The following is a 14386-nucleotide window of genomic DNA, read 5'->3' as shown; positions in this document are numbered from 1 at the left end:
AAAAAAAAAAAAACAAAGTGTCAATGACTGAATTCTGCCTTAGGCAGAAGTGGGACATTCAGTTGTAAGGTTGTGCATCCTTATCCTCTAGGATCTGTAGAACTGCCAAAGATAAACAAAACTCTTGGCAGGGATAGACCTAGGTGGGAGTCCAGCCTGATGAAAAAGAGACCTAGTTTTTCAAAGATGGCTCAGTGGTTAAGAGTACCTGCTCTGCTGGGGTTGATGGCTCAAAACTTTTTTAATCTCAGTGCTTGGAAACCCTGCAGAAAAGGGGCTACATGGAGAAACTCTCTCTAACACACACACACACACACACACACACACACACACACACACACACCCAGGAACTTCTGGCCTGCATATTCTAATGATTTTTTTTCATTTTATGTACAGTAGTATTTTGCCTGCCTGCATGTCTGTGTGAGGATGTCATATCTTGAAATCTGGGACATTTGTGAGCTGCCATGTGTGTGCAGGGATTTGAACCTGATTCTTATGGAAGAAAAGCCTATGTTCTTAACTGCTGAGCCATCTCTCCAGCCCAGCACCTCTGTATCTGATTCGGGTGTTCATTGTGTTTGTTTGGAGGTGGAGAGTTCATGCCTGCAACTGGTTTCTAACTCAGCTCCCCACCACAGCACAGCAGCAAGTGCCTTCATCCACTAAGCCATCTTACCTATGAGACCTTGATATACTTTTATTGCCCTACCTGGGTACTTCCACATATATCAGTATATATCGAGACACAACCAAACTCACACACAGAATATAGTAGGGCAGAAACCTTGGATGGCTAGGTGGTTGGGTTATTTAGGATGCTGGCTGATATTTTGAAGACACGGATTTGGTACCTCCATTCACAAGGTCACTCAAAACTGTCCCCGTTTTGTCACCCTCTTCTGGCATCTGAACATGTGTGCATGTTGTGCACAGACCCATATGCAGACAAAACCACACAAAACAAATCTTATTTTACAGTTTTGACATTTATTTCTAAGGTGGAATATGAAGAAGTTGCTGGAGACTGTCGACTTGGTAATGAAGAGGGGCGTCCTTTCTCTGGTGTCACCTGTTGCATGGATTTTTGTGCCCATTCTCACAAGGACATTCACAACATGCACAACGGAAGCACCGTGGTATGCACTGAGTACTTTAATCCTTTATGCTTTAGGTGTGCTCCTAAAATGTCATTGTATTCAAAAAGATTTTTGATTGTAAGGTGTGTGTCTTAGTTAGGGTTTCCATCGCTGTGAACAGACACCATGACCACACCAACTCTTATAAAGGACAACATTTAGTAGGGGCTGGCTTAAAATTTCAGAGATTCAGTCCATTATCATCTTGGCAAGAACATGGCAGCATCCAGGCAGATACAATGCTGCAGAAGGAACATTTTGATCTGAAGGCAGCCAGGAGAGTGTCTCTTTTGCCCTGGCTGGACCTCAAAAGTCCACCCTCACAGTGGCACACTTCCTCCAACGAGGCCATTATGCCTCCTAATAGTGCCACTTCCCATGGGCCAACAATTCAAACACATTAGTCTATGGGGGCCAAACTACTCAAACCACTAGAGTATGTATAGAAAACCAATATTTGTTGTTGGACAAGGCTTTAATCCCAGCAATCAGTATACTAAGACTCTTGGATCTCCTTCTAATAGATACTTTCAAATATATAAGTCTAAGGGGCTAGGTTCTTGTTGTTTTGTTTGTTTGTTTGTCAAAATCAACACACTTGCTGTAGTTCGCTAGAACATGCCTTATCCCTCTCCTGTCCCTCAGGTGTGTACGTTGATTCGAGCAGATGGCCGTGACACAATTTGTCCCGAGGATGAGCAGCTCCACGTCCTGCCACTATACCGGCTTGCAGACACTGATGAATTTGGCTCCGTGGAAGGGATGAAGGCCAAAATCAAATCTGGGGCCATCCAAGTCAATGGGCCAACCAGGAAGAGGCGACTACGTTTTACTGAACCTGTTCCTCGATGTGGGAAGAGGGCCAAAATGAAGCAGAACCACAATAAATCAGGTACTGCTGGTCTCAGAAAGAAGAGGATCTCTGCCAGCCCAAAGGGAGCCCCAGGTGCCAAATAGCTTCTGTGGTTGTTTTCACATTTGTTGGGTGTAACTTTGTGTCTATGAACTACCAGTGAGATAGTTTTTTGTTTTTTTGTTTTTTGTTTTTTTTTTCAAGGTTCACACAACACTAAGAGCTTTTCATCAGCCTCATCTACTTCTCACCTAGTGAAAGACGAATCTACAGACTTCTGTCCCCTGCAGGCTTCCTCAGCAGAAACATCTACCTGTACGTACAGTAAAACAGCCTCAGGTGGGTTTGCAGAAACAAGTGGTATTCTCCACTGCACAATGCCTTCGGGAGCACACTGTGGTGCTAATGCAGCTGCTGGGGAATGTACTGGAACGGTGCAGCCTGCCGAGGTGGCTGCTCGTGCTCACCAGTCTCTTCCCACAGCTGATTCTCCCGTTCATGCTGAGCCTCTCACTAGTCCATCTGAGCAGCTAACTTCCAACCAGCCAAACCAGCAGCTCCCTTTCCTTGGTAATTCTCAGAAACTGGCTTCCTGTCAGGTGGAAGATGAGCGACACCCTGAAGCGGATGAGCCTCAGCACCCCGAGGACGATAACTTGCCTCAACTTGATGAATTCTGGTCAGACAGTGAGGAGATCTACGCCGATCCTTCCTTTGGTGGCGTGGCGATAGCACCCATTCACGGCTCGGTGCTCATTGAGTGCGCTCGGAAGGAGCTTCATGCTACCACCTCTTTGCGCTCCCCCAAACGAGGGGTCCCTTTTCGTGTGTCCCTTGTATTCTACCAGCACAAAAGCCTAAACAAGCCTAATCATGGTTTTGATAGCAACAAAATTAAGTGTAAATGCAAAAAAGTAACGAAAAAAAAGCCCGCAGACCGGGAGTGTCCTGATTTATCCCCCGAAGCCAATTTATCACACCAAATTCCTTCTCGAGTTGCATCAACCTTAACCCGAGACAATGTTGTTACTGTGTCCCCATACTCCCTCACTCATGTCGCGGGACCCTACAATCGTTGGGTCTAAAGGCTTCTCTCCTGTAATGCCTTTGCTAATGTGGTGTAGTTTTGTGGGTTTTTTTTTTTTTTTTTCCGGTGCTGTTAAAAAGAACGTCATTCTGTCGTTTACTGTAGCTTCGTTTCGCCCATTTCAACTCCGAGGTAAAAATTTTAAAAAAGGGGGGAGGGGAGTGAGTACTTAACTGTGATTACATTTTGAGAATTGGTAGAAGGTGAACATTTTCAACAAAAATAAAATTTTTATAGTTTTAAATACTTAAAGAAACATCTTGGTTAGGTGTTGGCCATGCTAGAACCATAGAGTCTGGTGCTTTCCCCTGGGTTTGTTTACTATTCAGAGGGTTTATAACAGGTTCCTGCAATAAGAAGTAAAGACCAAGATGTAGTGTTAACTCTACACAGTTCCTGGTGCTTTAACCACGTCCACACATGGAGTGATGAGCCGAGTGATTGTTTTATGGTGCCATTGCTCAAGCATCTTCCAATCATTGCCATCCTGTCTGCACATTTCTTTGAAGTAAACCAATGAAATGCTTTTTCTCTTAAAACATTTCTCCTATATAAAGTAGTTCTCTATTCTAGTGATGGTTGGAAGCTGTTCGCTAACTATAAATGTATATATTTTAAAAAGCACTTTCTACTTTTAAGAGTAACTTGAAATAGTATAGTAGCAGAATCCTATTGTCTATTATGTGTGCATATTTGAATACCAGAGAAGTCATTTGTTCTTGCTGTGTAGAGTCCCATCCCGTTAACCTCAGCCTGTACTCAAATAACACATGGCTTCTGCTCTTTACTTATAGAATAGAGGGTCTCTTAAAAAAAAATTGAAAATACAAGATGCCACCAATATCAATTTTCTCTCTTTAACTAGAAAAAATATTGTCTTCTGAAGTCACCTCGTCAATTAACTATATGACCCATGACAGGTGTTTTCAAAGGAAAGGAGGCAAATTGGGATCAGTCAAAAGTTCCCAGTGTTTCAAGATTAGAAAATACATAATTAAGTGACATGTCCTTCCCATATGAGAAGGAAATATTCTATAGAGATAATTGAGGGGACATGCTTGCATTAGCATTGTCACCTTACCCTGGAGTCCCATGGTAATACTGAGAGCCAAACTATTCATTAATCTTGCCCTATCAGGTTTAGGAAAATGGGAACCCAAACTTGCTTAGTAATCCTCTATGTTAAAGGTCACAAGTAAAATCAGCATCCTGATTACTTTCGTGTTCCAGTGTTCTGCCCATTGTTTAATGGACTTCTTTATATACCAAGAATGATTTCCCCAAACAAAAAAGCCTAGAACCAAGCAACCTTTCTGAGAGATCCAAATGCACAGGTGCTATTGCCATTGCTTGGGTTGGAGTCTTTGGATCTGGATTAGGATTCCTGTCCTTCAGGGACCCTGATGGTGCTTCTCAGAGATGCCACAAGAAGCTCACAACTACCACGATCTTGGTGCAAATATAAGCCGTTGCAGTAAAGTCCTTAGGGAATAACTTTAAATTAAACTCAATACATGGTGCAAAGTGTCAGCCTCTGACTGAGGCGCGTACAGGAAGAGGAAGGGACTGTAAACAAGGACGTGTCCACTGACTTTCATCCCATCCTGCCCAGGGAGCCGGATGCTCCTGGGATCCATACACGTGTGGATCTGAGTTAGTGTTCTGTGTGCCTTAGAGTTCTGTTTATAAACCTTTTTAAGTCTAGGGTTTCTTATGTAGGTATGTGAATGTGATCTTTTCTTGCCCTGTCTGTTTCAGTTAGGTATTTGTTAGTGTAGACCATCAGAAATCCTCCCTCATGAGTTAACCTTTGAGGCTTCAGACCTTAGCTAGAAATCATTTTCTTGCCATTATTGGATAGAATCGCCTCTTCCTGCCTTTATTTGTCCATTCATCTGTCCACTTGATTGGTTTGTTTTTCCCTTGAATTACCTCTTATCATACAAACTTATAACAAATGCTTGGAATTACTTTCTAAGGACATAACAAACTACCGATATATGAAGAGCTACAGTAATATATATTCAAGCTGATGTGTTTTTAGTGAAAAGGCCACATTCTTGGTGCTTAATCAGTTGAATACACCAATGTTGATGAATGGGACCTGTTGGTGTTTATGAATCTGTTGCAGTTTGACAAAATAAGTACATGAAACGAAACACTTTCAACAAAAATGTTGTCATTCCATTGCTAGAGTTAGTATCAGAGTTGGAGTGCCTCAGCCAACAGCCCTCTGTGGGAACTTCATTATATTACCTTCATGGTCTCTGATGTGCTTTGTAGGCATCCTCTGCTTGGTTGGTGTTCTACTGCACCATCTGCTGGCTATACACGGCTTTAAGAATGGACTTTCTTAAGAAACAAAATACAACCGGGCAGTGGTAGAGCACGCCTTTAATCCCAGTACTTGGGAGGCAGAGGCAGGTGGATTTCTGAGCTCGAGGACAGCCAGGGCTACACAGAGAAACCCTGTCTCAAAAAAATAAAATAAAATACATTGGTTTGAGATGACAGTCTTTCTACACCTCTACAGTTTTAATTAGATTTCGTTCCTCTGACCTCCTTTGTGGAGCTCTAATTAAGACTGTTCTTGCTGTGAACATTGGATACATTGTTATATGACTTCCACAGTACCCCTGGTGATGCTATGATTCATTCCTGCCTGCTTTAGAATTAGACACCACCTGCCCTCTTACAACCATTTTTGGTGGGTTTTGGTTTTATGAGACTGGATCTCTTATGTAGTCCCGGCTGTCCTGGAACTCATGTAGCAGACCAGGCTATCCTAGAATTCACAGAACTATCTTCCTGCTTCTACCTATGTGCTGGGATTAAACTTGTCCTCCTCCACTCTCCTAGTTCTTTTTGTTCTTGTGCTTGTCAGCCTCGTGTATGTCCTGTTTCCAGTTCTCTACAAAGTACCAAATAAGACCAGGTACCAAAGAGGCTATGTTATCACTGTCATTGAAATGTAGTGTTTGGACTTTGAGGAAAATAGAGGCAAATTTTCGGAACAAGTCCACATCTTAAGTGATTTCCCAAACATAACATTGCACTTGTGAGACACAGAACTTCATTAGGAGAAAACCGTAAGCCATTCACTTCCATTCACCCCATCAAATAGTTAACTGAGTGGCTATTATTCTGTAAATGATGTACTGGCTTGATTCACATGAGGTAACCTACTACTTCTGATTATCATTTCACAATAGCATGTACAAAACTAACCTCAAATTAGTTATTCATTCATATATATTTATATATAAAATGAGACTTCTGTGTGGGATGGAGCTATCAAGCTATCATGTCATCACATGACCTCTTCTATTGATTGTGGGTGCATTTACCTTTGTGCCAAACAAGTAGGTGTATGCAACCTTAACACAAAGCTACCCTGAGTTTCACCCCTCAATGCATGGGAATCTTTTTGAGTCTAGATTTAATACAACTGAGTTTCATCTATACTAGAAATTTATGACAAGAATTATGACAAAGGACAGTGTGGTGGCTGTGGCTGCACCAATAGTCTCCTTAGAAGGCAGAGCTCAATCCCTGCATTCTCAGGACGGACAGCGCCTAATTGCTGGAGGGCCATTCTGCTCTTAGAGCTGTTCAAGACAAACTTGACTTTTCTCACTCAGAGAGGATTGTATTACTATGAACTTACCTTGATTTTTGTGCAAGTCAAAAATAAAACAGCTTTCTGTCCTCTGGTGAGGATCAGGACAAGAAAGATAATGGTGAGATTAGGTCAAGATTGCCTTTACTGTCTATCCTAGGCTTTGCCAGGAGATCCTATGACATTAACCTACTAACTCTTCCTGATGCAGAAGGCAACCCTTGTCTCTGCCATTCCCTCTGGAACCTAGCATTAGGAATAAATACCCAAGGAGTTCTTGAGGACTGGCTGTGGGAACCATTGAGGGAAGCATGCCTTCACTGTATATACTCTCTAGCCGTGGTTGCACAGTCCCTACTGCCCCTCCCCTACTTCAGTGCTGGCAGTTCACTGTGATGTGGCCGTCACCATAAACAGGAGCGCTGCTTCACTTCTCTGTGCTGGTCACGTTGGCATATTTAGCCATGTGGTGTGGTCATTGCTTAGTGGTTTGAGATGACTTAAGTTTTTTTCAAATGAAATGGGTGTTTCATATTGTATTTCATCAGAAAACAGTGGCAATTGTGAATACCATTTAGATAGTCACTTTATCCTCCCACAAAACCTGATTCTGTATATTTTCTTCAAAATTGTTAAAATTCTGAAGCATGGTTTTTTTTTTAGTTTTGTTTTGTTTTTTGGTTGGTTGGTTGGTTGGTTGATTTGTCTTTGTGTAATAGAAGTTGGGCTTCTATTAAATTGTGAGACTGGACTTCCTTAAGAGTATCATGGTGGCGTCTAGCACAGTTTTGAGCTATGGCTAAGGATGTTGAGAATGTCTTTTTCCCTTTCTTTGCTTCTGGAACTGGGTCTCACTATACAGACCTGGCCAGGACAAAGATCAAGTTGATCTTGAACATGCAAGGGTCCTTTCTGCCCTCTGGCTGTGCCACTCTTAGTTTCTCTGGTGCTGGGATTAAACCAGGCCTTTTTGTGTGTCTGGTAAACACCATCAACATTCCCTCCCATCCTAGACCTTGGGGGTTTTTCCATAGGGAGTCATCATTTGTGTTTGTTTTCAGCTCTATAAAATCTTAGCATGTTGCCAAATCCTTTCCTGAACCTCCTGGTTCAGATGATCTCTTATTGCTAGGGTATAGACGCAGGGCTTCCTGCCCAGCTAGCATACACTTGTATTAGCCCAGCTCTTTTCTCAGATAATCAGTTTGCTCAAAATATGTGTTACTCATAATCTCACATTGACCCTGCGACCCCAGTGATCAAAATTACCTTGTGGCAGTCTGTAATGTTTCCAGCTTCAAAATTACAAGGTTAATAATTTCTTTATTCCTTTTCTACATTCAGATTCCCTTATGGTTAAAAGTCTTCTGTGCTCCTGTATGTACACCCTGGCTGCACCACCCAGATCATCCCAGATGCAGATATATCTGATTAGTTACCTTTTCCATTCCTTCCTTTTGCCTCAGTATCTTGGCTTATCTTTTTCAACCATGTGTCATAAAGTCTTAACACCCTGCTTGGCTCAAGTGTGTGATCCCAACTGCTTGAGGGACTGAGACGGGATGATAGAGAGAAAAGGAACACCAGCAGGGTGCAGAGCTGCCTGCCATAGAGTTCATGAAACAGTGGTGCTTGCCAACCTTGCTGGAAGCTCTCTGGGTCCAACCCCTAGTACTGCAGAAAGGACCAAGGGTGTGTATGCAGAACTTTTCAATTAGGAGTAAGTACAACTTAAGTGACATATTCCCATTCTTTTGGCCTTTTCCATCTCCAGCTGCTAAACCTGAAACCTGCAATGCAGTTTTAGTCACTGGATCTTACATGCAGACATAGTTTCTTTCCTTATCCTCATTTTCAACAATCTCATTCTGTTGATGGGAGCCTGTTTCCTAAGGTGAATTCTAGAAGTTCTTCAGCTGTACTCGTTCCTTAATAATGGCCCTGATGTACTGGAACTAGGATCCTGTCTCAGCTCAGACAGTACAGCCCTACATCCTTACACATAATCTAGTTTCAAACATAAGTCTTTGGTGATGAGCTACCAGAAGCCCTGGTGAGGAAGTCAAGGGGGATTAATAGTTCTTGTCTGCCCTCTTCTAATTTTAACTGAAAATAGGTGATCTTTGGACAATAAATAGGACATGAACAAAAAGAACAAAAAAAAAAAAAGCTTAGCATCTCTCCCTAGGTGTGATGTGCCCACCTATAATTCAGCTCCCAGGGAGGCAGAAGAAGTGGGATGGGATCATGTCTTCAGAGCTCTTTGTGGGACTTCTCACCAGTACTGAACTCAGAAAGCTATTCAGCCAGCGAGAATAGCCAGTAGCTTACTCCATGTCACACAGCAAGTCAAGTCATACGAGTGAAATGTAGTTGCCTGCATGTATGTGTGTGCCTTGTGTGTTGTCTAAGTAGAACTTATAGGAGAAAAACAGAAAACTTATAAGCCTGTTTCATTTCTGTTGTTTAGCCAGCTGTTGCACATATTGAAGATCTCAAATCCTTATTTATGCATCAAAGCTTAGGTTTATGGTTTTGTGAGAGAGAGAGAGAGAGAGAGAGAGAGTGTGTGTGTGTGTGTGTGTGTGTGTGTGTGTGTGTAAGACAGGTTCACAATATCGCTCTAGCTGGCCTGGAAGATGCTGTTCTGTCCCCAGGTTGCTCTGGTCCTCCGTCGGGGACTGCAGGTGTGAACGTCTCTATTCAGTGATAATAAGCAGAGAGAGAGAGAGAGAGAGAGAGCATCCCGTTGCCATTAATAGGAAGACACTTTCACCAAGTAATTTTCTAAATAGGAATTTTAAAGCCCCTCATAATCAAAGTTTAATATATTTAAGTATGCTGAAATGAAGGTTTCTTGAAGGAGATGGTGCTAGCTGAACAATTTTAGTTCCTAGCCCTTCATTATAAATATGCAAAATTGTTGATAACAGGTTTTATTAACTCTGGATTATACCTTTTGTCTTGTTGGGTGTTTTGCTTTTTGTTTGTTCTGGTGTGTGAGTGTTCCCTCTGCTTTGCTGGTAGCCATATCCGTCTTTGGAGCGAGTATCCTAGAGTTAAGAGTGCTGAGATGTATTTGTAAAGTTCCCAGTAATCCGTCTATAGGTTATTTTAGCAACCTCTCTGGAGAGAGGTAGATTTTGACTATAGTGATACATTCGTTGGCACAAATATAAGGGAAGAGGCCAAAGAACCGTGACTATTCAGTATGGCCTCCTCTTACGTTGGTGAGTCTTCTTGCCAGCATCAGTTTGTGCTGTGATAAAACGGCTGACTGACTATATTTGACTTTACAAACACAGCTCATAGGAAAGATTAAATATTTTTATTGCGATGTACGGTCATATTTTTTTTAGCTTTATGGAGTTAACATTGTGATAGGTGCTTTAAGAGAAATATTTTTCCAGAAATGGTTTTATAGCTAAACTATGGGCAGCTTTTGCATTGTGATGTGTGGGTCGATGGTTCTATTTGGGTTACTAGGAAATCATGAAGTGTTCCCTATGGAGATGCCTGTCCGGATCCATGGCAGAGAGAGCAGCATGAGGTCGGAGTTGACTCCTTTTCTCTCATAGAGTGAGCTAGCATGTAAATGACCATGTGTGGCATTACTTGGTTTACAGGACTCAGCGGTGGTGGGAATATGACATTAATTCACATTCCTCACCACATACAGTGGGGCTGAGTCAGAGTTCCCAGTCTCTTATGTGAAGGCCTCCCCAGCAGTCCCTGGAAGATGTTCACTGTTAATTTTGACTGTTACGATTCTACTGTTGCATCATCTCAGTAATTGAAGGCTTTTATCTTAGGAAATGCTATCAAAATTGCAAAAACCAGTTTAGTTCTTCACCTATGAGGGAAATAGTTAAAGCACTTCATGACATGAAAGGGAAAGAGAATCCTATACCCATGCTAGTTTCAATACCTAATCAACATTGAGTCCTCTGCACAGAACGGGACGCTTCGTAGCAGTACTTGAATACTTGTGAGTTGGAATTGCATGTTACTTGAAAGATCTAATTAAGCTAAATTTTGGTGCACAGCAGTTGTACATGATTTCATGTTTATGTAGCAAAATACATTGAAATGTACTAGGATTGAAACATAAATGTAAAAATAGTTGTGGAAATTGTCTTATTTTCCTTATGTCTCATTTGTTTAAAGCATAAATTTTCTTTTTAAAAAATTCTAACTAAGGATAAAGGAATACTGTAATTGAAGATATATTTTAAATCTTTGTCATGTTTTTTTTTTTAAAGCTATTGCAAATTGTATCATTCCTGACTATATAGAACTTTGTGGGTGGTATAAAATAAATTTTATACTTCTATTTTGCACCTGGTAGTCTATTTTTTTTCTTCTTCAAAATCTTATTTTAAAATATAATATTTAGTATTCCCATCTTAACTGCAAAAGACTTATGGTTTGAGCAAACAGATCGTGTTTGAGTAGAAAGCCAGCTCCAGCTATTGATACAGAACACATATATTTAACATACTCAAAGTCCCAACTCACTCCATAGCACCAAAAGCAGGGTTTGTTTTTTCTTGTTTTGATGTCTCTGGGTGTATTGCCTGCAGATGATGAAGTGCATGTCAGTGCCTGTAGAAGCCACAAGAGGGCATCCAATCTGCTGAGGTTGGAGTCACAGAGGATTCACCCTAATGGTACTGGGAAACAAGTCCTTTGGAAGAGCAACCAATGCTCTTAACCTCCTAGCCATCTCTCCATCCCCTAAAACAGATTTACATCACCTCCCAAATGGTCTTAGTGTCTTTGTTCATCTGTCAATTCCCATGTGACTGCCCGTGTTAATGCCTACAATGAATTCTATTTGTATACCGCCTGCCTCTGCCTCCCAAGGGCTGGGATTAAAGGCGTTTGCCATCACTTCCCGGCTTGTTCAAAAGACTTAGCCTATACAGATTCCTTGCTTTGTGTTTTGTTTTAATTAAAATAGGTCTTCTGTTATAGTTCAGATTGACCTCAAACTGGGTGTCAATCACTCATGCTTGAGCATGCTTGTGTGTGTGTGTGTGTGTGTGTGTGTGTGTGTGAGAGAGAGAGAGAGAGAGAGCGGCTGATGGAGAAAATTATCAGATGTTGTCCACCCTTACCCAGTTCTCTGGGTGGCAATTCATATACTTGAGCAGAAACATTTTTATGACACAGTATTACTAGCACTAGTGCTTTCTACATATGATTGCACCCATCAGAAAATAGGCATAGTAAAGTTTAATCACATGCCAGTGTGCTGGGAAGGCGGAAACACCATTCTCTTCTAGTCACAGCTATTTTGTTTTATTTTGCTTTTTTTTTTTTTTTTTGGTTTTTTTCGAGACAGGGTTTCTCTGTGTAGCCCTGGCTGTCCTGGCACTCACTTTGTAGACCAGGCTGGCCTCGAACTCATAAATCCGCCTGCCTCTGCCTCCCGAGTGCTGGGATTAAAGGCATGCGCCACCACGCCCGGCTTGCTTTTTGTTTTTAAAGACAGGGTTTCTCTGTGTAACCCTGGCAGTCCTGGAACTCAGTAAGTAGAACAGGCTGACCTCAAACCCACAGAGATCTGCCTGCAGAGTGCTGGGATTAAAGGTGTGCTCCGGGCTGAAGAGATGGCTCAGCGGTTAAGAGAGCCAAACTGCTCTTCCAAAGGTCCTGAGTTTAAATCCCGGCAACCACATGGTGGCTCACAACCATCTATAACAAGATCTGATGCCCTCTTCTGGGCTGTCCGAAGATAGGAAGATAGCTACATAGCTACAGTGTACTTACATATAATAAATAAATCTTTAAAAAATAATAAAATAAAAAAATAAAGGTGTGCACCACCAGCTCCCAGCATGAGCTATTTTGTAAGATATTTTGTTCATGGACTCCTTTATAAACATAAATAGCTTTTTAGTTTTTTTGTTTGTTTGTTTGTTTTTTAGTTTTTTGAGACAGGGTTTCTCTGTATAGCCCTGGCTGTCCTGGAACTCACTCTGGAGACCAGGTTGGCCTCCAACTCAGAAATTCACCTACCTCTGCCTTCCAAGTGCTGGGATTAAAGGTTTGTGCCACCACACCCGGCCATAAATAGCTTTTTAAAGAACCATTCTTATGGGCTGGAGAGATGGCTCAGTGATTAAGAGCACTGACTGCTCTTCCAAAGGTCCTGAGTTCAAATCCCAGCAACCACATGGTGGCTCACACTCATCTGTAATGGGATCCGATGCTCTCTTCTGGTGTGTCTGAAGGCAGCTACAGTGTACTTTAAATCTTTGGGTCACAGTGAGCAGAAGTCTTAAAATTCAATTCCCAATAACCACGTGAAGGCTCACAGCCATCTATCTGTACAGCAACAATGTACTCCATATGCATAAAAAAAAATAAACACCACTCTGAGGCAACATCAAACATCCAGGACTAATGAGCTCTCTAGGTATTATTGATTGAATATCTGCCCTCTGAACAGATATTGACACCCTAAGTACTAAATTAATGATTTTTAAAGGTTGAACCTTCAAAGGAATAGAATTCAAAAAATCATTGACCTTGTAACAGAAGCTCCAAAGAGTTCTCTAGAACAGTGGTCTTCAACCTCCCTAAAGCTGAGACTCTTTAGCACAGTTCTCCATGTTGTGGTGACCCCCAACCATAGAATTATTTTAGCTGCTACTTAACTATAATTTTACCACTGCTGTAATTGTTACGTAAATATCTGTGTTGTCCAATTGTCTTAGGTGACCCCTGCTAAAGGTCATTCATTCCAGGGTATCTGATGCCTTTTTCTGGCATGTGTATGTACAATGTGTGTGACTGGTGCTTGCAGGAAGTGTGAAGCTGGTATCAGATTCCCTGGAACTGGAGGTTACAAACAGTTGTGAGACACCATATGGGTACGGGGACTTGAACCCAAACCCTCCACAAGAGTTACAAGGGGGGCTGGAGAGATGGCTCAGCGGTTAAGAGCACTGACTGCTCTTCCAGAGGTCCTGAATTCAATTCTTAGCCACCACATGATGGCTCACAACCATCTATAATGGAATCTGATGTTGTCTTCTGGTGTGTGTCTGAAGACAGTGAAAATATACTAACATACATTAAATAAATAAAAATTTAAAGATAAAACAAACAAACAAAATAAGCTGGGCAGTGGTGGCACATGCCTATAATCCCAGCACTTGGGAGGCAGAGGCAGGCAGATTTCTGAGTTCGATAACAGCCAGGGCTACACAGAGACACTCTTGTCTTGAAAAATCAAAGAAACAAAACAAAAAAGAGCTACAAGGGCTCTTACCCATGGACCCAACTCTCTAGCCCTGATCTTAGGCTTTCAACCTCCAAGACTGAGAAACAACACCAATCACTTTCCAAACTGGTAAAGAAGCAAAGAACCTGGAAATATTCAAACTTGGAGGGGGGAAACCCCAACTATGAAGGAAACCACTCAGCTGTTACCAGCTTGCCAGAGGGTGAAACAGGAAGATGGCTGGGACCTAAGATCTGACTCCATCCTCAGTGTTAAAATTAGACTTTATCAAGATGGGAAGGCTCGCAGGGCATGGTGGTGCATGCCTTTAATCCCAGCACTCAGGAGGCAGAGGCAGGAGGATTTCTGAGTTTGAAGCCAGCCTGGTCTACAAAGTGAGTTCCAGGACAGCCAGGGCTATGTAGAGGAACCCTGTCTCGAAAAACCAAAAAAA

The 14386-nt window shown here is 41.9% G+C and overlaps 1 protein-coding gene across 2 annotated transcripts in view; it reads left to right on the top strand.

Annotated features, from left to right (window-relative positions):
* Positions 1-5476, top strand: part of Tet1 (tet methylcytosine dioxygenase 1) — a 71442-nt gene extending 65966 nt beyond the window's left edge. For both annotated transcript variants that reach the window (XM_021175119.2, XM_021175118.2), the window contains 3 exons: positions 1002-1139; positions 1785-2031; positions 2197-5476. In XM_021175119.2, the coding sequence (XP_021030778.1) occupies positions 1002-1139; positions 1785-2031; positions 2197-3077 (1266 nt within the window). In that variant the 3' untranslated portion in view covers positions 3078-5476. The remainder of the gene's footprint in view (positions 1-1001; positions 1140-1784; positions 2032-2196) is intronic.
* The last annotated feature ends 8910 nt before the right edge of the window (positions 5477-14386 follow it).

Source organism: Mus caroli, chromosome 10 (assembly GCF_900094665.2).
Source record: "Mus caroli chromosome 10, CAROLI_EIJ_v1.1, whole genome shotgun sequence".
NCBI lineage: Eukaryota > Metazoa > Chordata > Mammalia > Rodentia > Muridae > Mus > Mus caroli.
The sequence above is the reverse complement of the archived record's forward strand: the minus strand, read 5'-3'. Positions and strand labels throughout refer to the sequence as shown.